The following is a 25687-nucleotide window of genomic DNA, read 5'->3' as shown; positions in this document are numbered from 1 at the left end:
ACTTTTACACCTTTTTTTTTTTTTTTAAATTTCTCCAAGGCTCTTTCATGCTTTCACACACAAAAAGTAAAACCACATTTTCACTGAAAAAGTAATTTATTTACTTAACAGTGGGAAAATAAAGAAACAAAACAACGTTGCATTACACACGTGTCATTTTGGCAACAAAACCTTTAAAGATCAGGCACAGAGCCTTCGACAGTACAGGAGATCCAGAGGCACTCTAAGGCCTGAAGAGGGCAGCACGATGTGCCAAGCAGCTACTTTAACACAAGCTTAGAACGTTTGTCGATATTTCAGAAAGCCTCTTGTAAATCTTATTTAATTGTGTAACATATCGTGCCAAATCTAGCTTTTTCTGTTAGAGTGTGTGTGTGTGTGTGTGTGTTTAGGGAGGGCATGCATTACAGGCTGACCAGGAGTCTAAGAATTTAAAATAAAAAAAAAAGAACCCTGATTTCGATCAGTAGTGGGAATATTCTTCAGGGGTTTCTTCATTTGTTTATTTCATTTTGTTTTCAGGCATTTTCCTTCTGAAACCTTCATAGATCTGCCTCTGAGCCTTTCTTCCCTTTCTTGTTTCCCTGTGAAACAGAAAATTGCAGAAAGGACACAATTATTTATGGATATCAGGAGGTCTGTGTGTGTGCTTTTATTAATTCAAGTCAAAAGATGGATGTAGAAACAGAACATAAATGAGGCAAACACAGTCTTTATCAACTGGGGAAAAAAGAAAAAAAAAGAAATCATAATAACTCAAAAACCAAGAAAAAAAGTGTTGAAATGCTCTGACCTGAATCTAAGCTCACCTCTCCCCTGACTGGGCCGAGTAAACTCTTTATGTTTCTGTCCTTTGGCTTACTTACGCTGACACTTTCTGACTTTACCTGCCTTACAGGCTGAAGTTTCTCTGTTAGGTTTCCACAGTTTCTACAGAAATCCACGAAAGCAATGAGGTGCATGCATGACCATAAAGTAGTATGCAGTCAGTTCATCGTAAATGAAGATGGAGACAACACTTTAACACCAGTTCTTCTCTCCTATAATGAAGATACCACACAGAAGAGTATTTGTACTCTCACCTGGTGCTTTGGTTGTTCTGACTGCAGTCCTTTTACTTTAGATCTCTCTTGTTCGAGGGCAGCGTGTAATAATGTTACCTAATTAAAATGAAAAACACAGATTTACAAATATAAATATTTAGAATCCCCCCCCACACACTCACTCACTTGGTTACACAGTTACAGACCTGTGAAGACAGCTCTTCTTTAATATGCAGTAGCTCCTCTACCTGTAGAAGAATTTCTGCTTTGTCTTTCACTGAAAAAGAGAAGGAACAGAAACATCACACACGATATCTTCATTAGGAAAGGAAAGGAAAGGAAAGGAAAGGAAAGTCAAAATCACTTTTTGGACAATGATTCACCCCCACAGTGGGTTTTAAATCAAGACAACTGAGATGTGACTCAATCGCAGACAAACACATTACATTTGTTGTTTAGGAATTGCAGACAATAATATACATATTCCTCTATATTCAGAGTCAATCCTACCTTTGTTTGCAGGTCACTCTTACTTAAATGACTTTTCTTTGGACCTCTTATTAGGAGTTGGAGGGAAAAGTTAAGAAATGCAAGTTCACTTAGAACAGCAGCTTTCATCTACTTCATTCATCATGAAATAAGACGGGAACAGGCCTTACCTGTCCATGAAAATGCTAGTCAGTCAATTCTGCTATTACTTTTGAGTCACTGAAAACTGTGCATAAATATATCCATAATTCGGAAACCTTTAATGCAGAAGTCTGCACCTCACTCACATCTCGATTGTTTGATTTAAAATCCAGAAGTGTTGTCTTGTTGTACAAAAGAAAAATTACAACAACAACAAAAGTGTCATTGTTCAAATACTTTTGGACCAAACTGTATCTACTGTGTTATCAAACTCACTCTCTCCCTGCTGCAGCATCTTCAGCAGCTGAGCATTTCTTGCTTTCACCTCTTTGTATTTTACCTGCAGAGACGAAAAGAAAGATTCTTTTTGTAGCACTGGACACAACAGTGAGGCAAGAAGTGTTGGCTGCAGGTGTGGTCACCTTTCCTTTTTTCTGTCACAGTGTTACAGTGGTGGATGCTCATATTAAACATGCACATAGTTTCAACGACGAGTGAAATAAGCCAAAAGCTCAGGCTTCAGACTGATCGACATGCTCATGTTCTGACATTTTCTTTCAACTCTTGTCTCTGTATGGCGTTACTGAGAGTGGATTCACTAACATGGTTATCTCAGACTCACAGCTTTGGCTCTGTGCTGTTTAAAGGGCAGCAAATCAGCGGAAAGTGGCTCGCAGGGAGAGGAACTAAAACTGCTATTTTCACACAGTCAAACAGGGCTGAACAAAGGCAAGCATGAGAAAAATAGTATTTTTGAATTATGAATCATCCAAAGCTACTCTAGTAGAGTCCAGTGATAAAAATATGAAGTTGAAAATTATATGTAGACATTTTTTTTTTTTTTTACAGAAGAAGTCCACACTAACTAACAGTGCCATGTTCAAGCAGCCCACAGCCTACATGAGTTGAGTTAGAACATCTCAATGATGATGACAAATCAACACTAAAGCCAACCTGTTTGGCTTTAAACATGCAGAGACTTTTCTGGTTAACTTCACCGTTTCTACAGCTGTGAAAATCAAATTTCCTTTTTGTGACTCATCATACAGGAATAAAAAAAAAAAAATCACTGTCCTCCTTATGAAACTGAAAAATGAATAGATGAGATAACTGTTTATGGCTGCTGACCTCCCACTGTGAAATGTTTTTTTTCAGCTTATCAATTTCCTGGTCTTTCTTCTCCAGCTCATACTTGAGCTGCTCCGCTCTGGGGTCCTAACAGGAAGAAAAACATGAAATAAAATCAGCAAGTAAAGAAAAAGAAACTTCACTTTGGTGATGGTGCGTGTATACAGTTTCACAAACAGCTTTTCAGATGTACCTTGAGGAAGTTTATCACTAACCAAAACTCAAAGGAAAAGCTAACTTACATACCCGAGTTAATGAGAGAGCTACGTGAGTATTTTGTTGTACTTGTGTCCACTCACTGGTTCATGTTCTGTTGACGTGCTGACTTCTTGTCCCTGGCTGTTTGTATACTGCTCGCGTCTTTTCTCCCGTTGGATTATCCGACTGACATCATCTTCCAACTTATTAAAAAAACGTTCGTCCTGCCCAACTCCCAATGCTAAATTAGCTGTTCTGGAGTCCTGGAAGGTAATTTGGTTGATGACATTTTTTTAAAGTTACAAACAAAACATTAAAAAATTAATTTTATCTTTAATTTTTTTATCCCTCACATTTCTGTGCAATCTATCTATAAAATATAAAGTAAACATAGAGTGGAGCCTGCTCACCTCTTTCTCTTGTTTTCTACTTAAATTTTCTGCAAAGAGAAAACACAATGCAATAACTAGTTACAAAAAAATAACAATATATGCAATGTAGTAAATCATATATATGAGGTCCATATATAAGACTTTAAAGTAATAGTAAGCTGGTCTCACCTGCACTGCTTTCAGCCTGGAAGTCTTGCAGAGAAACTGTCTTTTTGTCTTTTGCCTGCTGATTCTTCTTTTTGTCCTTCTTGCCTCCACCTTCTTTTCCTGCCCGTGACTTTGGCGAGGATGTGTTTGTGTTGCTCTGATGAATGAAAGCAGATGCTTTGACTTCAGTTGGCTCAAGTTCTTGCTTTGCATACCAGAAATGAATTCTGTTTTGTTTTTTAACCCACAGAAACTCCAGCAGAGTCATTTAAAACAAGATCCTTTAATCACCAACATGAAGGAGGAATAAGGTAATATGCTGACTTATAATTTAAGTGAACGTGTCACAGGTGTGTCAGAGGGATGTACGACTTACGTAAAAGTGAACATACAGCACAATGTAAAATGTTTCCGCTCTGACATCTGTGCCCCCAAATGTGGCTTTCAAAATGAGAATATTAGTGTTTTTCTGCAGCGTACCTGCTTCTGTTGTTCATACTCCAGTTTACTTAAAATCAAGGCCTTTTCCAAGTCTGCTTCATATAGTTCTGTGGTTATCTAAAAGAAAAGGGAGAACATTGAATTTTAAGGACTTTTTGTGTTGTGTGTAAGGTCAGGTGTGATCTGTGCTGCTCTATGAGGGACAGTCATACAAGTTTTACTATCTCACTCTTCTGTAATGTGAGTAGTTGTCATTTCTTACCTGCTCGTCTCTCCGCTTCCACTGCTGCCAACCCTCCGACGGTGTATCATGGTCCACCGACGTAGGATTGAGAAGTTCACTGGCTATTCCTGACAGCGTCATACAGGGAGGAGGGGCAGAAGATTTCTGAGGAATCTTTTTGAAGGCCAGATTACGCAACTAATAGAAAGAAAGATAAAACAACATGATGTCATCACTATTGATATAAACACAAATTCTGTGGTTAGCTGTAGAAACCATCAACCATCAACTTGTCTATGTGTGCGCAGCAACAACAAAAAACGGTCTGTTTTCTCAGGATGTATGCTGCCTGTGGTTTGTGTCTGTGGAGTGGAGGAGGATTTGTTAATGTGTTTAAGTGGGTGTTGGGCCTGAACACATTCCTTTTAATTGTGCTGCAACACTGTTATTGTCAGAGCTGAACATTTTTATTTTCCCCATTCTGTTTTGTAATGAACTGGTCAATAATATATATATACAGATATATATTATTGACCAGTTCATTACAAAACAGAATGGGGAAAATAAAAATACACACACACACACACACACACACACACACACATACACACATACATACACACACACACACACACACACATATACACACACATATACATATATATACACACACATAAACATATACATATATATATATACATATATATGTATAGATGTTTTTAAATATTTACAGAGTCCAAGGAGACAGTCTTCAAATCTTCACATTACAGATTCTGAAGCAAGATCACGTTTAACTCCCTGCTTATATAAGGCTAATTTCTGTCTAACTACAGTCACATAACAATATAAGCTGTGAGATGCAAAAACAAAAAACAGAAAACTTGCACTTTGAACTGATTAACTGTGCTGAAGCCAATTTGCTGTTATTTAGTATTTTTTCCTGGGATTGGACCAATTCCATATAAGAATTTAGTCCGCAAAATCCACTGGATGCTGTCTACTCCCATGTTATTTTATTTATTAAACATGAAAGCTATCTCACTGGCAGCTTTGATTAAAAATCTAGCCAGATATCAGTGTCACCAAGAAGGCAGAAAGCATACCTGCATGCTCATTTATGAGGACTTGGTATGAAGGCTTCTGCAATGTAATAGCTTTAGATAAGTTCAGCGCTGATAACCACAGACTAATTTCGCAACCATCACCAAATGATGTTAAAACTCATAGGGGTGTGTCTGAATGTTGAGGTTTTCTCTGTATTATTGCACTTTCCAATATAAAATTTTAATGACCTCAACGAAATACAACTTAAGTATTTACCATCTGAAGAACAGCATTTGTTTCACTTCTTTAGTAGCGAGCATACCAAAAACAAACCACAACCTGTTTACCTCTCCCTGCCCTCTGCAGTTTCGCTTCAGGAGAAGTGAAACGACTCAAGAGCCTGATCTTTCTTCATGTCACTGCAAAATAACACATATGTAAGAGGCAGAGAGCTACAGGCTGTTCATCTCACTCATTCACCTCATTTGCCTCACTCTGCTGCTGCTCTTTCTTCTTCTTCTTCTTGTCTTTCTTCTTGTCATTGCCCTGAGCAGCTTTCCCTCCGGCTGCACCTGCTTTTCCTTGTCGGGGCTTCCCAGAGGAGTCCCGTCCAGTTTTGGTGGTAGCCTTCCCCGACTCGGAGGTGTCGGAATCCGAATCTGAATCTATCTGTAGCAGGGCAAAGCGGGATGCTGTAGTGGGGACTGTGATCATTGCAGACGATGCCATCGCGAGAAGGCAAACTGAATGATGAAAGCAGATAAATGTACAACAGTTTATTCAGAATAACTTGGAGCAGGTCATAAAATGACGAGTTAGCGAATATTCACAACCTGTTTGTTTGTTTGTTGTTGTTGTTTTCCCCTTTTTTAGTACCACAGTATTTCAGCCAACACCTCTATACAAAGCTACGCACCTAGTCAGCACTGTGATCTTATGACAACAGACAGCAGTACAGATAAATGTAAAACATTTAAAGAGCTCCGTTACATACAGTCAGTGGACACAGCTAAATTAGCATCGCATAGCAGCAGCGTAACCCAGCTAAGGCTTAGCCGGTGTTGTTAGCTCCTAAACAAGTGCAAAAGTGCCGCTCCATGTCAGTTAAAAGCACAAGCGTGGACTCACGTTGATCTCCTTTTTTTAATGCGCTCACTGACTTGTGTTAAAGAAGGATTACTCACACGAAAACTGCCTGAGGATACTTTCACCTGTTCGCAAAGGGGCTGTGGGTTATCGTTGGTTTGCTACCAGCGATTGTCTCAAAAGAGTACAGTAGCCCGGCGGTGTCAAAAAGGAAAAAGACTGGGATTCCTATTCACCGTTATCCTTTGCGCTGCAGGTGCAGAAAAAGAAGTGTTTACGATATGTGCAGATATATCGTTTATTGTGTGCAGCATGTGCGCAGTTTGTTGACCGAATCGCTTTTTAAGGCCAATCGGACAATACTAAGCGATTATCGCACAATAACTAGCTAGTTTAGCCTGTTGTCATGGTTACACCTTAGTTGTCGGATGTCCAATCACGACCTGCCGTGTTCGTCATATTACAACAACTATCATATTACCATGACAACCGAACGGAAATACGCATTGGCGTAAAACAAATTGTAATATAAGACAAAGATAACCCAAGTAAATATAAAATGTAAATTTAAAGGTTGATTTCATTTATTAAGAAAAGAACTATCCAAACCTACCTGCAAAAGTAATTTCCCCTTAATTCTAATGCTCTTAGTTTATACATTTCATTGTCAAGTATGTTGGTTTTATTGCATGTTAAAAAATAGTGACAGCATTTGCAAGTTTTTTTAATTACTAGTGTATAAAATGTACAAGAAGAGAAAGATCACAGCACCCTCAAGCCAAAATCAGGTTGTAATAAGCCCAGACAATCAAAACATTACAGTGAGGTGAGCATTTTAGTGTGTTTAATAAATTAGATTGTGAAAAGAGTGAACCAATATAAAAAAATAATAATTTACACAGCAATCAACATAAAACTACATATATAAAGTGCACACAAAGTTTGCATCAAAAAGCTTTATATTACTGCAACAGTGCAGCATATTAAACCTTAAGCATTCACAATGAAGGATGAAAGATAGTGCTTCATGAACAAAATTGCTTTAATTAATTAATGAAAACCGTCTACGTTTTACGAGTATGTTCCAGCTTGCTGACTGACTTTGCATCAGTGTAATGGATATGGATGATGATAAGTATAAGATGATATATAGAAATACAAGAAAAGCGCCGACATATTTATGACACATTCATGACACATTTATGATTTAAGACATTTGAAAACTTGAAAGGATTAGAACCCCCCCCCCCCAAAATATGTGGGAGGAACAAAACCTTGTAGGATAAAAATTTATAACCACAGTGGAAGACAAATAAAAGGACTGAGCAAAGAGTAATGAGATTTTACTGCATCATCTCTCCAGGTCAACAGTTTGCAGTTCTTATTTTTTATGATGGTGCTGTTGTAGAAAGGTGAAATAAAACAGGAAAACAAAAATAATTACTGTTACAAGAAATTTAAATTCTTCTGGCCTGAACTCTAAAACCCCATTAAGTCATTGTATTGAGTGCCTTACAACATCAAACAGCTTTGTATCTACTACAGAAACTGTTCCTGACATCTCCATAAATACATCACCTGTCACTGTTTCTGAGGACTTCTATAGAGTCCTCCAAGATTGACTCAGTGCTTGTACCTACAGCAGACGGTCGCCTCCCAGTGGTAGAACCAGAGAACTGCAGGTCAGCTGGAGTGATCTGCTTCAGATCCCTGCGACACAAACGGACTGGTGTCATCTCCAAACCTTCCCCAGACTCATCTCTTACTCTCCTCCCCAGGGACGGTGTGAGCATTTGGGTGTATTCTGGCATTTTTGTCTTTTTGAGGGTTTGGCGGTCAGAAGAAGAAGAAGGGCACTTGGTTTGGTTTTCATTTCTGTTCATACAGAAATCGTTGTGCATCTTTTTGTCCATTTTCTCTGCATGTATTTTTTTGTATGTTGTTACAATATGTGTCCGTGTTTGAACCTCCTCAGGATGAGTTTGGGCTTCACTTGAACTTGAAGAAATCTGCATCTTTTGCATAGGTTTGTGCTCCTGTGGGCAAGAAGGCTGATCATTAGGCTGCAATGAATCACCGAGGATCACTCTGAGTTTCTTTTTGAGCTGCCGGCTGGTGCTTTTGTAGAAGTAAAGCTCTTTCTCCAGATGCTGCAGTCTGTCTTGCATTGCCTGTTCTGCCTCTCCCGGAGCACCCTCTGAACACATATGCAGACATACTGTGAAACCAAGTGTCATAAAACAAGTTCAAGTTCAAATCCAGGCTCTGCAAACTTCCTCACCTTTAAGTTTCTGCAGCAGCAGCTGGATGTTGTACTGGTGATCTCTGTGTTGCTGGGTGAGCCTGCGATCTGTATCCAGGGTCAGACGCTGCATGGCAGCCTCCATCTCTCTCAGCGCCATCTTTTGCTCTTCTGCCTGAAGTTCCAGCTCTTCACAGTGCAAATGTAGATGGCGCTCTGTCTCTCGAAGACAAACAACCTAAAAGGATGATAAACTTTCTGATAAGGTGATGATAAAATACTGTAGTAAGTAAGGCTATCCATTCATCCACACGTTCATCTGTCCGACTGTCCTCTGCTGCTTTTTCAAATCTGGGCTGCAGGGGCAGCAGGCTCCCAAACTTCTCTCTCCAGTGCATTCCCAAGCAAGGTGAGAGATGTAATTTCTCCAGCATGTCCTGGATCTGCCCTCCTCCCAATAGGACATGCCCAAAAAAACCTTACCTTGGAGGCACGCAGGAGGCATCCTAGTCAGAAACCCGAACCGCCCTTATTGCCTCCTTTTGATCTCTTTATATTTTAGGGACACTACGCTACAATACACAATGATGTCAGAGGGAAAACAGCAACAATCACACAACCTACTATGAGAAAGCACTTGGCAGAAGTGAGCAATAGTGGTGAAATAGTGGTACACCACTGAACCACATGCGAAGTGAAACAGAGGTGAGTAAACTTATTAGAAAATAGGAAATCCTGCAGCTGTATTTCTCAGCAGAAATGGTCCAACTGCAGGGGGGGTGGAGAAAGATGGATTGAAGATGGGTTGAAGATAGAGAAGGAGATAATGTGAAACATAAAAATGATGGACTGAAACAGAAAGAGAAAAAGAGAGCTTTCAGATTCTGTATGAGCACCGTAAAATCACTTTTTACAGGTAATTTAACAAGTTTTTATCAAAATCTGAGATGATGGGAAAGAAAAGGAAGAAAATTAATAGAGGATTTGAAGACGGAACAAGATACAGAACTAATGCATATGTTAGTTCTATATCTAACATAGAGAAAGGAGAATGCATGTGCTTTATATGCAAAGCAGAATATTGTGTATATACATATGTATGCAAGTATTTTCATTACCTTGTTGAAATATTTCACAAGCAGCTCCAGCGCCTCAGGCAGTGACAGGCCCATAAGTTTTCTGGTGACATCACAGAGTTGGGCGGGTTCAGCGTTTTGTGACTGATGCAAAGAAAAGTTTGTGGCCGACAGCTTCTTCTGTTTGTCCTGGATCGAGCGGTTTTTAAACTCAAGTGCTGCATCCAGAGCTTCAATAGCTTCTTCCAGCTGGAGAAGGCAATGCGTCTCCTACATGACGACACACACACATCACTTCACCTAAACCTGTACCAGAAATACATCGTGGTCAAATTTACACCATATACACAACACTCCCTTTGTTCTGACCTCCACAGTGAGCACTTGGTTGTCATTCAGCTGGGCGTCCAGAGCGTCTCTTCTTTCTTTAAGCATGTCTCTCTCTTTCTCCAGTTCCTCCATGGTAACTCCTGCCTTCCTCCTCTGTAGCTGCTTCTCCAGCGACTCCAACTGCATCGACACGTGCAGCAGGTCCTGACTCAGAGCCTGAAAAACAATTGATAATAAACCTCCTAATTCTACCATTTATAGGTGTCCACCTAATTTTTTACTGTAATTAATAAAGTGACTTGTGATAGTATTTAAATTAAACCATAGCAAACACAGTCTGACCTGACTGGAGCACAGCTTCTTGGTCTCTAATTTGCTTTTCTGTCGCACACACGCCTCCCTGTGAATGAGAACCTCCTCTCTCCTCTTCAGCTCCTCCTCCAGCTCATTCAGCTCTGCTCTCTTCTGAAGAACATGCTCCTCTTCCTCCTCCAGCCAACTACTGACACACAGCTACAGTGAGAAGGTGAGGGAGGGAGAAGAAGGAAGGAAAAGAGGAAAGGAAGGGGCACAAGGGCCCAAAAAGGAGATTGATGAAGACACGACAAAGGTAGACCCTAAAACACTGTAAGAAGATTAATACCTGCAGTTTCCTAAACTAAACTAAACTAAACTAAACTAAACTAAAGCCACTGTCCAAATGACTATTTCAGGGGAACAAGAACAATGTTTTACCTGTTCATTTGTGTCCTCTAACTTATACAGGTTATATACCGTTGAAACTCCAGCAATTTGCTCCTGTAAAAACAAACAAAAACAAACAAACAAAAAACACCCCCCCCCCATATATGTCATATATTGTTCAAATCTGATGTTTCTCTTAATGATAAAACAGTTTTCAGGTGATCACATTATTATATTATTCCTCCATTTTCTGATAGGTTTAAATACATTAAGGTTTTATAGGATAAAGGTCAAACTGTGTGAAGATTATAAAAGCTGACTCATATTTAAACTTTAGTTAAGCAAAGATAAATATGAAAGTGAGAAAAGGTTAATCTGTACATCTAACCTCATTTTCATTTTGTTGGACTTCTCTGTTATTCTCACTGGTCTCTCTCAGGCTGCTCTGAAGCTGTGCTCTCTGCGCTCTCATGTGCTGCAGGCTGTGATACATCTCCGCTCTGACCTGCCGGCTCTGCAGGGAAAGTCTTGCAAACACGTCGGCTTCTCTGCCGTCCTCAGTTTGCCTGTCACGTGTTTCCAAAGACAGAGTTTCCTTGTCTACTACACAAAAGCACACACTTAGAGATGCATGTACTGTTTAAAATAATAGATTTGTCAGGTTTTCAGTTCAAAAGTCAAAATAATCTAGGGTAGACAAGAATCAGCCTGAGCATGAGAGAAATACACTGTCATTACTTCAAAACATGACTCTGAGATGATCAGCGTAGGCATGTCGTGGATAAGCTTGTGTATGGTAAGTTAATCATTACAATCTTGTTGTCATTGTCATCTTTGAATTTCTAATGATGCTTCGGGAAGCTGCAGGACGTTCTGGTTATAAAGCTTTTCATACTTCCTTCGATACACCAATAAATCCAGAGGCTTCAATAGTTCCTCACTTAGCATAGAGCAGAATGCAAAGTATGACATTATCTAAACACACCAGTTTGCTCAAGCTCTTTGATGAGCTCCTCCTTCATGCGCATGTTGATTGACAGATCTCGGATCCTTCTCTCAGCAGCGCTTGCTCTTATTCTTGCTTTCCTCGTAGATCTTTGCTTGAGCTGGTTTTCCTTGATGGCTAGAAAAAAATAGCTGAGAATGTCACAGAAAGGTTCTAAGGCAGGAAGCCATCACTATAGAAAAGGACAAGCCTACAGACAAGTGCAAAACAGAGTGCATGTAAAGTGTACCTGTGGCTCTCTGAGGCTGCTGTAGTCCTGGTTTTCCACCACATGTGTGATTTGCTTCTGCGTTTTTCTCTTTCAGAGCTGATTTTTTCTGCCGATTGGTCCACGTTTGGTTTAAAAAATGCCTGCGGAAATGTCATTATATTAGTCCACGGACATCGTTTGACATTAACTTTATACTGAGGTTTTCTGAAGATTGACTTAGTAAATCAAACACCTGAAACATTTCCAAAACACCAATCAGGCCTATAATACACACAGAAGGGAAAAATTATGAGTATTTACAATACATACAATATGATACCATATATCAAACATATGGTCTGCGGGCCAGACCATCAATCAGCAAAAACTTTAGGTTTTAAAACTACAGGACAGTCTGGACAGTGATCTACCAGAACCTTTTCTGTATTTTACACATTTTTTCATGTAGAAAAACTGAGACACGCTATATAAGATATATCATGGATTAAATATGTCATTAAAAAGCTTTACACTAACAGAAAGCTTCACTCATCCAGACCCACTTAAGATCAAAGTGGGTCTGGATGTGGCCCTCGATGTAAAATGAGTTTGACATCCCAGCGTTATATAGAGATTTGCTTCAATTAAAATCCTCTCACACTCTTCAAATAAACACTTTCCATACAGTTTAATGTCCTTCACTGACAATTGATGAGGCAAACAGATTCATTTATCCAATTCAGGATCACGCGGTGACTCCTTATTTCATTATATGTGCCAAACGCAGGAAGATGATTAAACCAGGAGGGTTACTTTAAAAAGTGCAAAACTTGCTTTAGCTGCCGGTTCAAACCTGCAGAGAAAGCGAAAAAAATCTAAAAGAATAAAAAGAGAAACTTGACATTAGATGTTTTTGCCTTTGTGAGATGTCTGCTGGGCTGCACAAACCAAGTGAAGAGTGGTTTGTTGTCTGAACAGGTCGCTGCCTAGCAGCACAATATGCAGTCATCCTTGACAGCAAAATTGCAGCGTGTCGCTGGATTTTCAAGTACACACAACACACTATGCAGCCTTTCTTCCAGAACTGCTCTGCAAAGTGCAACAGCAGCGTGGAATAAATGCAACAGCATCTGAAGAAAACAACTTTTTACTTCTTCAAAGTCCATCCTTGCACTACATATTTAGCTTACATTGCCTTAGACATGAATAAATGATTTAATGACTCAGATTTTTTGGAATGCTTCTTTAGCAGAATACACTAAAAAAGATTCTTCAGCCTCAATAAAAATGAAGCAATAGTTTTGAATAAAATGCAGCTTAAATATATAAAATCAAAAGTTTATTTATTCAAATAATTAATCATTAGGGATTCTATACCAATCATGTAAATTTCATTTAACCATTAAATTTTGCATATTGCACTGTATTTATGTAACAGAATTACATGGAAAATTTACATGTAGTTAAATTAGTTAAATTAGTTAAGTCAGCATTTGGAGTGTAAGTTACTTGAAACTTATTACTGATGTTTGCACAAAAAAAGAACGATGCTCTCACCTAAATCTCGTTCTGCACATAAATGTGTCATTCTCATCCTCTTCCTCCATCTCTGGTCTGCCATCTTTGCTCTCTGCCTGTTGTTTTAAGAGCGGGCAGTACACGTCATCTTTTTCCTCGATTTCAGCCAGCAGGAGCTGGCCATGTATTTTAAAAGCTGCCATTACCCTCTCCAGTGTATAGGCTGGTGGACTGGAGTGAATCTAGAAGGCACAGGCACATTTTTTAGTATCACAGATAATAAAAGTCACAAAAAAAAAACCATTATAACAGACCAAACAAAAACAACAACATAAAAAAAAAACCCCTCACTTATGGACATCAACCTAACCCACACACTACCCACCGCTTCCTACCTTCCTGGGAGGCCTCCACATGCAGCTGTGTGTGATCAGAGGGACACTGTGGGGTCTCTTGCCTGAGTACTCAGACCCCCCCACTTCCACTGTTGCCCCTGAGGCTGTCCCCCGAAAGGTCATGAGTTCGCCACGAAGGCGATCAATCATTATCTGCTGGTTCACCAGTTGTTCTGTCTAAACATTTGCACAGAGGCGCACATTTACAGAACAAATGATAACACAGCAGACATGCATTATATTCATCTTTTAATTTTTTTCCCGTAAATAAAATATACTGATTTCTGCATCACAGAGCAGCTCTTTATTGCACTGTTCTCCTCCTCACCTGTATGCGTAATCGCTGCTTTTCTTCCTCTAACAACATAACGTGAGTTTTCCTCTCTTGAAGGAGTTTCTCGAGTTCCTCTTTTACCCGTCTCAGTTCTGCATCTTTCTGCTCCAACAGTTGCTCGTCTATGTGGAGAGCTTCCTAAGCATACAAAAGAGAAACTGGATAGGATAGCAAGCCTATAAAATTGTACAACTTGGCTTTTGTCTATGTAAACAGTTTGATCCATTTGAGCCATGCTGCGTTTATTCACATCATCTTCTCATAAGCTCTCAGAGGACAAGATGTTCCAGACGAAATGTTGACAACTTGTAACGGAAACAAAGGAATAACCAATGATATACCCATGGCTTTACTTCTTTCTACAGCCTCAAATCTAAACGGGATCCAGTCATTCTTAGTTTACATTAGCTATGTCTGTGGTTTTTTAAAAAAATCCATATTACACTTCAGTTCTTTAACGGCAATTCCATCAGCAGTTTGAAATGATTTCAGTCTGAATACACTTCTCCTATTCTGAATAGCAGGTATCTAAGAGGGTACAGTAATATATAAATAAAACACCAAGCTCATTTACATGCCTTTGTTGTTGTTTAATGTAACAGGCATGTCCACATGTTGGAGACACTAACCATCTTTTACACTTCAAGGCAACCAAATAAAAATCTCAGAGTTTTTTTGCTTTACTTTTTATCAGTTGATTGTAATCAAAGTGTTTGCGATCTCTTAATGGCAACATCCCTTTTAAAATCTTTTATAGTTACCTGGCATTTTTTTAGCTCTTCTCTGAGGTTTAATGGAGCAAAATGGTCTCCCTCCTCCTTTGAACACTCCATACGAGTTGGAGGTGAGTGACTGACAGCTCTGAGTCTCTCCTGCCAATCCTGCAGCCGCTGCCTGAAAGAAGGACTTGGAGAGGGGCCAGAGATATTCTCAAGCAGAGCAGCAGCTTCCTCTGCCAACAGACAGTACTGTGATGTTTCCTCTCGGCTTGCTGTCCTATCTGGTTCAGATACTCCGGTCTGACAGTATGCATTGATGTCACTTCCCTCTTCATATCTCTGACCAGTCTTTGCTCTTTCTGTTTCAACCTCTCTCTCCTTCCCTTTCAACAGCTCTCTCAGTGTCTCTACTTCATACTCCAGCTCCCCTAGTCGAGCATCATTGGGGTGCCAGGTTGTAGTAGCCTCTGTTCGACCAGGTGTTTCTCCTGGACGGTTCTGAACGTATCGGGCAGTGGATGCAAACTGCAGGACGCCCAGGGTCTCAGCTACAAAGTGGTGGGAGGGGCTTACACACGCCACCATTAGCGTGTGGGCGCTGCCTCCTAATGAGTCACGAAGGAGTCGAGTGATCTTGGCATCACGGTATGGTACGTGTGCACTGCCGGAGTTGTTACTGTGCCGATTTCGACTTTGGTCTGAAAGTGCACGGATAACGTTGCCCAGTGCAAACAGGCCTGTGTTGATATGAGCAGACTCTTTCAGTTGTGTCCCGGTGTTCCCAGTTTTTCCAGCACGTTCCGAGCCTGCCAGGTCAACCAGACAGAGCTTAGAGGAGTGGACAGACTTAAAGGAAGAGTTCTTGCTGTTGTGGCAGGATAACACGACCTGAAGGGTGAGGATGGTATGAGAGCGACTGGAGCGCTCGTTCATTCCTGTGGTGCTGGTGTGCCGCAAAGCATTTCCCATCTCTACAATGCTGAGCAGCTCCTCTGCTGAGGTGATAACAACCTCTTTGGCTCCCACCACCACTGGAATCACACAAAGAGACTTTTTAGTCAATGAAACAAGACTGTTGCTTCCCCTGTAGGCAGACATTCAAACAAAATGCCTAATCTCACTGGATCATTTATCATTCACTCATTAAATGTGCTGAAAACAATTTTACATATTATTACAAGTAGGTGCACCACAGAGCTGCTGACTGTAAATGATTACACAGTATATAATATCTTTTGCAGTACTTGTGATTTCTCCAGTGCGTTCTCTCAAACTTTTTATCCTGAAATACATAAGTGTTAATAACATCACAACGGTCTATCAATAGGATGATACTCAGATGGATGGTCGAAAATATAGGATGCAGTTTGTCATCTCTGAAAGTGTATGGTTTCTACTTTTTTATTTCCACTCTGAATACTAAAATATAAGTAAAGGTAGAAAAAGTTGATTACCCGTGTTTCCCCTCTCATCTTCCCTAATAAGAAGCTCTTTGTGGGTGGTCTGCAGCTGCAACAGGTCTCGTAGTTCCTCCTTGTACACCTCAATGTAGGACACCTTCACTGTGACATCCACAACATCACTTTCCTTCGTCTTCTCCGCCAGGTATATGAACAGATCCTGGGCTGCACGGTCAATAATTCCCCCCTCTTCATCTATGGAAGGTTTTGGAAAAAGAGAATTACGGTTATGAAGTTAGAAAGTTCAGATGATTAATGGGCCTTAGAGAGCACAAACACTCCTTGAACTTATCAGTCACTTATCAGTCACAGAGTGGTTAAGCTCTGTGTTGGAGTTTAACCACATTTTTTGGTTAAACTTCACATTACCTTGGCTCCTTCCACCCAGTGTGTACGTCTTGCCTGATCCAGTCTGCCCGTAACAAAAAACGGTTGCATTTTCGCCGTCGACCAAACGCTCCACCAGGCGATGGACGCAGGACTCGTACACCTCATCCTGGCTGACTGATGGTCCAAACGCGTTGTCAAAGTAGAAGAGTCGGTCCTCGCCCACCATCACCTGTCCGGTCCCCGGCACTACCCGCACACACACCCTGTGGCGGTGGAGGACTTCTTTAGGGAGCAGAGGTCGGATACGGACCGCCACCCGCACACACCCTTCGCTCATGACGTCCTGATGTCTTTAAAGGAGCTCTTTAACTTGTTTATCTCGATATTAACAAGAATCAATAAACACAAATTCACGGTAACACCTGTTCACTTTTTTTTCGGGCAATCGCTTGTCGCCCTCTGATTAAACTTCGTCCCATCTCGTTTGTTGTCGGTCCTCGGTTGCCCGGGAAACCGCTGCCGCCGCCGTCAAGAAACCGGAAGTGGGGATGTTCAAGAGTACTCATGGAAGTCGGTGCCGTGAAGGCGACAGCGCCATCGGGAGTCTGGGAGATTTACGTGATTTATAGATTTGTTAGGTCTTTTTAAGACATAACTTTCATTTGCCATACAGCGAAACCGATCGTATGAGGCAACCAACCAACTGTTATTTAACTCTATTTTTAAGACAACCGGACTTCTTTAAGTTTGCGAAGCTCTTACTCAAGAGTCTTCTCCAATTCTAAAGATTTAAGTTGTTTTTTTGTTTTTTAATAAAAATCTGTTTCTATTTTACAAAGGTATAGAGCGGTTTTATTTACACAGGCATTTGCTTAGTGGTTAGTATGAGTGTGTAGTTTTATTTTTTTGTGTGGTCATTCTGGGTATATACGTATTCTTTTAAATGTACAAGAATTCTGAAACAGAAATGTTTCCATGTTCAAAGGTATAGTGTGGTGAAACAGGCCATGTCTGTCCTGGGATAAAGTGGAGTGCACAGAAGCTGTTTACAAGAAGGGAACAAGCAGACTCATTTCCTAGGGAAACTGAGATCCTTCATTGTGTGCAGCAAAACGTTGGAGCTTTTCCTACACTTTGTTGTGCTGAGCACAGCTTACCTCACTGTGGTCTGCTGGAGGAGCAGCATCGGGTTGGTGACACCAACAGACTGGATAAACTGATCAGGACGGCTGGCTCTGTGATTGGCTGCAAGATGGACAGTATTCTAGCTGTGGTGGAGAGGAGATCATTGCACAAACTGTGCCATGGGTCATGGGTAATCCTGACCATCCTCTGCATCACTTACTGGACAGGCAGCAGAGCACCCTCTCTAACAAATTCAGCTGGCATGAACAAAATACATGAAATCTATTATACCACATGCTATCATCCTAATAATACAGTATACCTGTCAGGCAGACTGCATCTGCTAGGTAATTTATTATTATTATTTCAAATTTTAGCTTAAGCCTCTCAATATTCAGCTTAACACAATATCTGTACTCCTTCATTATGAAGACTGCAGAAATCTCTCATCTGAGAAAGGTTTCCATCTTTCATCACATTTTTGCTATATTCAGTGCAGGCTGTCACTTTTTTCTGTTCCCTTTTCAAAGAGGAGCAGAAAGTAAGATGCCTCTATATAATTTGTATTAAATAATATTTCACTGAAAAGAGAAGTGACCATAAAGGCTTTATGTTACCAAGAAAAAAAAGAGAAGTAAAAAGAGCTGCATGTTAACATCGGGCTTATCCATTTGCACTCATGAAATGCATAATACTGACTACACTGAATTTAAAAAACACTCTACTGATTACACTCCTTTTAAAAAAGAAAGACAGTATCAAAAACCAAAGTACTCTAATGTTCCTCCAGTTTGATGAATATCATTTATTGTTAGACTGTTACATACTTGCAGAGCATACGCAGATTGGCATAATATGATCATTTTCTCTACATCGAGAGGTTTGTGAGAAAATATGACCAACATATTTGAGACCGGCAATGAACAGCAGTGCCCACTCAGACAGACACGGTGCATTAACACTTCACAGCTGTTTCCACTGCAGCCAAAGAGAAGTCTGTTTGTATGTATACCTGGCACAGAGATGTGCTTGGCTTCAGCCCAGCGAGCGGCAGACTGAGAAGTGCAGCCTCCTGTATGTACGGCTGCCAGCCAGCTCATCAATAGTAAATACAGCGTGTGTGGTGTATGGGAATGTGGGCCATCTCTTTGTGGTGCTGCTTGGCATAAGGCCACAGGTAAAAGTCGATGATAACAGAGTTCACACTGCAGGGCTGTCCATCTCTCTCCTGCACCAGTTTGTGGAGACGGTCTTTGATCAGCTCCACGCACCAAATGGAACAACCTCGGATCTCTACTTCTCTCCGGTCTCCTGAAGACAGAAGCTCACCTGAAAGCGATTACATCTCGTGATTTGAAATATTACCTTCAGTAAGAGAAACAAGTGCATACACACACTACTGTCTCACCGTTCTTCAACGCCTGCATCAGCGTATCAGAGTATCGTAGAGCTCCTGAGTAGACAAGCGCCTGAGGAACCCTGTAGTCGGCAAACATGGTGAGCCAGTCCATGTTAATGATGTCACCCTGTCCTCTGGCCGCCATGATGCCCCAGTAATCTGCCACAAGAATCTGGGCTCGCTTGTAGAATGAGATCCTTTTACCCTTAAGCAACCAAGAAGGTGACAAAATATCGACATTGTATTTGTCCTTAAGCCATAAATATTCATAATTTGGCAGATGTTCTTACACAAATATAAAATTAAAAAAATAATGTCTGTGCAAAGAGTATAATGCTCTCCTCTGACTGTGTAATAAACTGACAGCATCAGTGTTGCTGCACTGTATTTGACCAGGAGGTGGAACTCTCACATCACAATTTATTTTGAATTCTCCAAATGCATATATTTGATCACATATATTTCATATATGCATTTAACATGTTTTATGCATTGTGCATAATCTATAAAGCAATATACAGGCTGTATCATTAGGCTGAAAATTCAAAGTATCTGCACAGTTATGTATTTATGCTCCGTACTAACAAAAAGATCAGTTTTCCAAATATTTGGGGAAATTACAGTTTTATGCTTGCTCACTGTGAACTATTCAACCATAAGTGATTGTTTTAGTATCTAAAAAAAACAAGTTAATCATTCCAACTCTTTCCTCTTGTACCAACTTGACATTTCTGAAAAGCCGAACAAGTGCAGCAAATACAGGGCATCTCTTTTATTTTTTGCACATTCCCAATTAGAAAAGGTTCCTAATTTGTACAATGATCCTGCTAAACTCTCACCTCATATGTAGCCTCATCCCTGTACGAGGGGATCTTCTCCACAATGAGCGCCACCATCTTCTGGGCGTCGTTTCCGGCTTGGCTGATAAAACTGCGGAAGCTTCCACCATGTTCCAGCAGCACACGGCCGCCTTCTGTCAGCACCTTGTTAAAAAGATTCAGCATGTGGTTTCTTTAAATGTAACAGGCGGAAAGCTCCGCAATTTAAATTTGTGTTTATAAATGTAACAAAACTAACAGACTCAATAATTAATTGAACTACAATATCACTTTTCTTGCTTAATATCAAAATAAAATTTGACGTTTCATATAAAGAAAGGCAGAAAAATGTGCCAAATATGAATATGTACCGTGATGTATATAAAAACACGGCATCCTTATTCAGTCTGTTGAATAGAGGAATGTAAAACCTTGTTTATTTCCAAAAAAACCCGTCACTGTTGCTTTAAAAAGCACTCCTTTCATTTTGTAAGACTGAGACTGCCCTGAGTGAAAAGACAGCTTTTAGATTTAAAGAAAGTAAAAAACCAAAGTAAAATCAAAACTGAAGCATTACTGAAATCCATATATTGGCCAATTGAATCATTATTTGAATATCGTATTAATATCAGAACCTGGTGACGCTCCCGCAGCATCGGCATGGGTGTTTCATTGTCTGACCGAAGGACACATCCCAACTCCTCCATGCTCATCTGAGAGAAGTACTTTGGATCAGTAATAGGCACACCTGTGGAGTGTGGAGAAGAGAAGGTGCTAGGTGGATTAATCTTAAAACAGGAGCTACCCTCAGTGTGCAATAATAAAAATATAACTTCACAGTGGCCATTTCTCACAATAGACTCAAAATACATAATTTCCTCTGATCTCACGCTGTCAACCCCCCACCCCGAGATTCACACTGGAGCCAAACTACCTGTGCTTTTCTGAGAAAATCTCTTGTAATTATAAAGGCCATGGCGACCACACACTGAGAGCTATTCCATATGAGACATAATTGATTCATATCCGGAGTCATTCATGCTAATTATAAATGATGCACAGGCACATGCAGAGCTACAAGCAATTTCCCAGCAGTCGTAGTTCAAATAAAGGGCACAAACACGATAATGGGTAATAACAAAACTGCACAGAATAGAGGGACAATCAAAATATACATTTTGTTCTCCAGAGACTAGGATTAAAACACATAAAATTATGTATGAAGTAAAGGTAAGAGCATGGTTGTAACTTTACTGCAAACAGTCACAGCGGCAAACAATTTAGAAATCTGACATTTCCATCCTTCATGTTTATGCTCATCAAGGATTGTTAAATTTCTGGCTTTCTATGTATAATGCTGTACAGTCTTTACCTTAAAATAGAAAGTGCTGTGAGTTGACTACTGCTATAAGTCTGTATAATATAGTAACTAAGTGGATGTACAGGTATGTACTCTTACCTTCTTCCATGGCTCTGGTGATGGCAGCACACAGGGTCATGTAGCCTGTGTATGTGGTGCCTTTATAAGTCACCTCACACTGCTGGGTTTCTTCCTCTGGCCAAAAGGAAAAGTTCATGGTGTCTACTACAAATACCCAGTTCAACGCCTGCAGTGGTAAATTGCACAAATTATTAAGAAAGTATACAAAAAAAAGGAAAGAAAAGTGAATATACTGTAACACACTGTCCAAAAGAGACAGGGTATCTCCACTGAGGTTTTAAAAATTTGTATTAAATTAGTGTTTTAGTCAATATTAGTACCCATACAAAATATAATCAAAGACCACTGCAACTACTGTCTTTTTGATTAATTCTGGATGTCAGTAGATACAATCATTTCATGAATCCTTCATTGTGTCCAGACAACAGTTGAAAACCTTAATACTTTATATTTATAGTAACGTAAAACAGAGTAAAGCAACATTTATTCTCATCACCTGATTAGCTGCAACTATTAAATAAACCCCCCTTAAAACCTTTTTTCTTTTCTTTTTTAAATTTCACAATAATAACCACTAAGTTCTCCAAAATTAAACTACATCAGGGGTCTAAACATACGGCCTTCACAGGGTCCAGTCAGGCTTGGAAATTTCAAAAAAGCAATAACAGAATCATTCCAGTTTTCCTACTGATAAGCCATGGCCTACAAAAATGGAAAAGAAAAATTGTTTTGTTTTAAACATTAGTCAAATTAATATAAATAAAAGTTTATTTTTTTTGCTATTTACAATATAATTTTCAATTTTTTACACAGCAAAAAATGGATGCTTTTTGTGACTTCACAGATGGTTCTGTGTAAGTTTAAGTCCTTTATTTATTTTTATAAGCCCAGTGAGGTCCTGATGGGTTTCTACTACAGCAAAATTTCTTTACAATGTTAACAAAAATGATTATGTAGTCCATGATGTAAAAACGGTTTGACACCCTGTTTGTATAAGTCTAACAATTTTGAAGGTCAAGTCTGACCACCTTTATTCTTATTAACTCTCTTAGACAAGCTTTCTTGTAATTTCCTTAAATAGTCTTCAGGAATAGTTCTCCAGGCTTCTTGGAGGACATTCAAAGCTCGTCTTTGGATGTTGGCTGCCTTTGTTTGATTCTCCGTCAAGATGATCCCACACTGTTTCAATAATGTTGAGGTCCAGGCTCTGGCCCATGTTTTTCTTTCCAGGTATAATTTTACTGCATTGGCAGTGCGTTTAAAAAATGAAGCTGCTGCTAATCATATGCTATCCAGATGGTATTGCGCCGTGGATCAAAATCTGATGGTGCACTTCTAAATGGCTTTCTGGAAGCAAAATTTTGATAAGATCCCCAACATCAGTGGCCAAAATGCAGCCCCAAACCATGACAGCAACTCCACCTTGTTTTACAGATGGTTTCAGACTCATGGCTGTACCTTTCTTCTGACCTATATTGAAGATTATTTGAACAAAAATGTCAAATTTAGATTCTTCACAACTGTTGCCACTGATTTTCAGTCTGGTTTTGGCTAAGAGCTCTTTGGGAATCATCTTGTTGACGCAAAAATTGTATGTTATAGATTCAACTAAACAAATGGGAGCATCATGGTTGTAGTACCAAAGTGCCAGATACAGTACAGTTTAATCCTTATATTAGGTACCCCTTTTCTGCTTGAATTATTCATAGGTCAGTGTTAATTGGCTTAACCACAAAAGTTAAAAAAAAAAAAAATCACAACCATCTTTCCATTTTCTACTGCTTATCCAGGTTCAGATCGTGGGGGCAGCAGTCTGAGCAGAGAAGCTCACATTTCCCTCACTCTTCGAGCTCATCTGGAGGGGGCGACACTGAGTCACTCCCAAGCCAGCCAAGACATGTAATCTTTCCAGCAAGTCCAGGGTCTGCCCTGGGAGCCCATCAAGGAGGCATCTTAATGAGATCCCCAAACCAAAATATTTCTTTGAAAATGGCTAGGTACAAGGACCGGACTTAAATGAAGTGAAAAAGCAGCCAATGCCCAAAGACAGCTTAAAAAGGAATTGCCCAAGAGCACTTCAAAAATGATAAGAAAATATGGCTCTATGGAAGCAAAATATAAAGAACTGAGGGGTGACTCAGGACTTCTGCATAGCGCTATAGTAGATATAATGCTTGGTCTAACTTATATATAGGTATAACCAAGGGAAAAACTAGAGAACACACGGAGGTTGACATCTGGAGGGAAAACTGATGTACCGCCAAAGACAGAGACAGTAGATAGGGATATTCACTGAGGACTGATAGAAAACCAGAAACTGGTAAAGATATTTAGAAACTGAGTAAGATTAATGAAGACATGATAAAAAGAAGGGAACACAAATGATGGAAAATAACCTTCTGAAAGGTCTTCAGAATGACTGAAGAACTATTGCTTAAAACCATTTTAAAACATTACAAGAAACTCTGGCTGCTTGGAAGCAAAACATGAAGAAATGAAGGATGGCTCAGCACTTTTGCCCAATACTGTAAACTATGAAGAATATTTTCATAGCCTGGGTGCTAGTACACTCCCCTGGTCAGATGTGGGTGCTGGGGCCAATGGATTTGCTTTCTTCCAGCCACTGGCTGTCAGCTCGTCACTGTGTCGGAGACCGTAAAGCATCTCCGCCACCTTCTGCACTCCTTCATCCTCGACAAACACATCCCGACTCCGCTCCGCTATGAACCGGCCAGACTCTCGTGGTAACAGAGGCTTCTCCATGATGGAGACTGTAAGGAGCACAAATTAAAACAAGCATGCATAGTATGAATGCACTCCTCTGTGGAAATAAGAAGAGTCCAAGAATGTAAGTGTGGGAATAATCACATCTATCTTTAATATATGCAAAGACAAGAGTTGATGAAACATGTATGGATTGAGTAAGTCCTTTACAAACTAAAGACTCATTATTTGAAAAAAATAAATAAATAATGACCAAAAAATGGATGCAGATTATAAAAGAGAAAAAAACGTCTAATAACATTCTCCACAATGAAGTGCTTTGGGCCAACATTTAAAAGAAACGTGGATTTATTTTGAAGGTTCAGGTATTCATCCTGTGTAAGCACTTCAAACATAAAAGCGACGCATGTCTGACCGACGTCACTCCTATTCCTTTTCCCTAAAAGAAGACAATTACACCCCTCTAGTAGTTCTCAAGTATCTGATGACTGTGCGTTAATGTTCCCAGTGACGCACAGCTCCGGTTGCCTGCTGAATGAACCCCATTTCCTACTCCTTTCCTCAGTGAACATGATTTGCCTCTCACTTATATGTTTCATGCATTTTTAAGGCTTAATTATTTTGCTTTTTGCAACAGTCTTATTTGTTATGCAGGCCAATTTCACGCCATCGCGTTTATTTAAGAAACCTGTAGGTGCAAAGTGCAACTACCGGAGCACTCACGCTGTCTCTGGAGTTTCACAACCATTAAGAACATTTCTGAGCGTATACAGTTATCGTCATTAAATAAGAAAAAATGTGTTTTAATATAAACGCAGTGAGCAGCAGTACTTTTTTTTTTTTTATTCCTGTGCAAACTATTGCTACTTACCGACGAAAGCACAACACTCGCGCTCTACTGTTCCCACTACCTGGTTTCCAGCTATTGACCAATCAGAGCCTCGCTTGTGGCATTAGCTGGTCAGTGAACCAATCACAAGAAGCTAAGAGAGGAAACGGCAAAGCAACGTCCGTTATAACTGCCTGCTAGTGTCTAAGCTAGTGTAAAAATGTCTCAAATATGGTGGCATAAATCTCATGGTTTGAGGTGATTTGAGGCAAATGATTGTAATAACACCACATGTGGACGATCTGGTGAGCCAATAAGATTTAACTTCTCCATTTGTTTTTTAAGAAAAGGAAAGAAAAAAATATAAATCAATAGACTTATTTATGCTGGCTGAGTATGATCAACACAAAATTATTAAGTAAAAATTTTAATAACAAAACAATCTGAGTAATTATTCAGTCAGACTTTCATACATTTACTCCGAGAGTCTATTGTGAGTGTATTTTGCTTTTCTTTACCTCACAGGAAAGGAAAGTAACTGGAATTTTTTTGGGGGCGGGGGGGGGACTCATATTAAAGAAAGTGAAATAAACTCCACTCTCTTTTAGTTCTAAGGTTTTACACGTCTGAACATAAAAATATGGTTCTTGCTGGGTGTTAAAATTAGGTAAATACAGCCTCAGATGAACAACAACACATGCCATATTACATTGTGGTGTTATCTAACGGAAACTA

The 25687-nt window shown here is 39.8% G+C and overlaps 3 protein-coding genes across 9 annotated transcripts; all 3 read right to left on the bottom strand.

The window, feature by feature from the left end:
* Positions 1–292: 292 nt before the first annotated feature.
* Positions 293–6721, bottom strand: gkap1 (G kinase anchoring protein 1). 5 transcript variants are annotated; one of them, XR_266177.4, is made up of 13 exons: positions 6431–6719; positions 5727–5989; positions 4242–4400; positions 4019–4096; positions 3560–3695; positions 3410–3438; positions 3101–3262; positions 2802–2888; positions 1950–2013; positions 1250–1320; positions 1083–1160; positions 794–930; positions 293–584 (listed from the first exon to the last, which is right to left on the bottom strand). XR_266177.4 is itself a non-coding variant. In XM_025897146.1 (13 exons), the coding sequence occupies exons 2-12, from the start codon at positions 5973–5975 to the stop codon at positions 859–861; spliced, it is 1185 nt and encodes a 394-aa protein (XP_025752931.1). In that variant the 5' UTR covers positions 5976–5989; positions 6375–6721; the 3' UTR covers positions 293–584; positions 810–858. The 5 variants fall into 5 exon arrangements, 4 of the variants coding, with proteins under 4 accessions (XP_025752931.1, XP_005452123.1, XP_025752932.1 ...); XM_025897146.1 differs by having other exon boundaries at positions 810–930; positions 6375–6721; XM_005452066.4 differs by having other exon boundaries at positions 810–930.
* Positions 6722–6996: 275 nt separating this feature from the next.
* Positions 6997–17298, bottom strand: LOC100693788 (kinesin-like protein KIF27). 2 transcript variants are annotated; one of them, XM_005452064.4, is made up of 15 exons: positions 16656–17298; positions 16281–16481; positions 14869–15857; positions 14102–14245; positions 13774–13950; positions 13418–13620; positions 11900–12021; positions 11650–11787; positions 11053–11267; positions 10716–10778; positions 10323–10493; positions 10020–10196; positions 9693–9920; positions 8614–8812; positions 6997–8529 (listed from the first exon to the last, which is right to left on the bottom strand). In XM_005452064.4, the coding sequence occupies exons 1-15, from the start codon at positions 16951–16953 to the stop codon at positions 7907–7909; spliced, it is 3948 nt and encodes a 1315-aa protein (XP_005452121.2). In that variant the 5' UTR covers positions 16954–17298; the 3' UTR covers positions 6997–7906. The 2 variants fall into 2 exon arrangements, with proteins under 2 accessions (XP_005452121.2, XP_005452122.2); XM_005452065.4 differs by having other exon boundaries at positions 11053–11264; positions 16656–17297.
* Positions 17299–18512: 1214 nt separating this feature from the next.
* On the bottom strand, positions 18513–25119 carry qng1 (Q-nucleotide N-glycosylase 1). 2 transcript variants are annotated; one of them, XM_005452063.3, is made up of 7 exons: positions 24995–25119; positions 23974–24170; positions 21418–21565; positions 20594–20706; positions 19980–20123; positions 19150–19345; positions 18513–19070 (listed from the first exon to the last, which is right to left on the bottom strand). In XM_005452063.3, exons 2-7 carry the CDS (start codon positions 24160–24162, stop codon positions 18841–18843), a joined length of 1020 nt encoding a protein of 339 aa, XP_005452120.1. In that variant the 5' UTR covers positions 24163–24170; positions 24995–25119; the 3' UTR covers positions 18513–18840. The 2 variants fall into 2 exon arrangements, with proteins under 2 accessions (XP_005452120.1, XP_019221267.1); XM_019365722.2 differs by lacking the exon at positions 23974–24170 and having other exon boundaries at positions 24995–25090.
* Between the last annotated feature and the right edge of the window lie 568 nt (positions 25120–25687).

The sequence above is a fragment of the Oreochromis niloticus genome, linkage group LG12 (assembly GCF_001858045.2).
Source record: "Oreochromis niloticus isolate F11D_XX linkage group LG12, O_niloticus_UMD_NMBU, whole genome shotgun sequence".
Classification (NCBI taxonomy): Eukaryota; Metazoa; Chordata; class Actinopteri; order Cichliformes; family Cichlidae; genus Oreochromis; species Oreochromis niloticus.
The sequence above is the reverse complement of the archived record's forward strand: the minus strand, read 5'-3'. Positions and strand labels throughout refer to the sequence as shown.

Bases quoted from the DNA above. Each gene is read 5' to 3' on its own strand.
- gkap1 (XM_025897146.1), bottom strand. From the start codon at position 5,975: ATGGCATCGTCTGCAATGATCACAGTCCCCACTACAGCATCCCGCTTT. The intron at 4,401-5,726 runs GTGAATGAGTGA...TCTTTCTATTAG, and splicing joins AGCAGAGTGAGGCAAATGAG to TTGCGTAATCTGGCCTTCAA. The intron at 2,889-3,100 runs GTGAGTGGACAC...TCTTCCTGTTAG, and splicing joins CGTCAACAGAACATGAACCA to GACCCCAGAGCGGAGCAGCT.
- qng1 (XM_005452063.3), bottom strand. From the start codon at position 24,162: ATGGAGAAGCCTCTGTTACCACGAGAGTCTGGCCGGTTCATAGCGGAG. The intron at 21,566-23,973 runs GGGAGTGTACTA...TTACCACTGCAG, and splicing joins CAGCACCCACATCTGACCAG to GCGTTGAACTGGGTATTTGT. The intron at 19,346-19,979 runs GTGAGAGTTTAG...TGGTTGCTTAAG, and splicing joins GGGATGAGGCTACATATGAG to GGTAAAAGGATCTCATTCTA.
- LOC100693788 (XM_005452064.4), bottom strand. From the start codon at position 16,953: ATGAGCGAAGGGTGTGTGCGGGTGGCGGTCCGTATCCGACCTCTGCTC. The intron at 15,858-16,280 runs GTAATCAACTTT...GTGTGATTCCAG, and splicing joins AGATGAGAGGGGAAACACGG to TGGTGGTGGGAGCCAAAGAG. The intron at 11,788-11,899 runs GTACACTTTACA...ATTTTTTTCTAG, and splicing joins GCAGCCTCAGAGAGCCACAG to CCATCAAGGAAAACCAGCTC.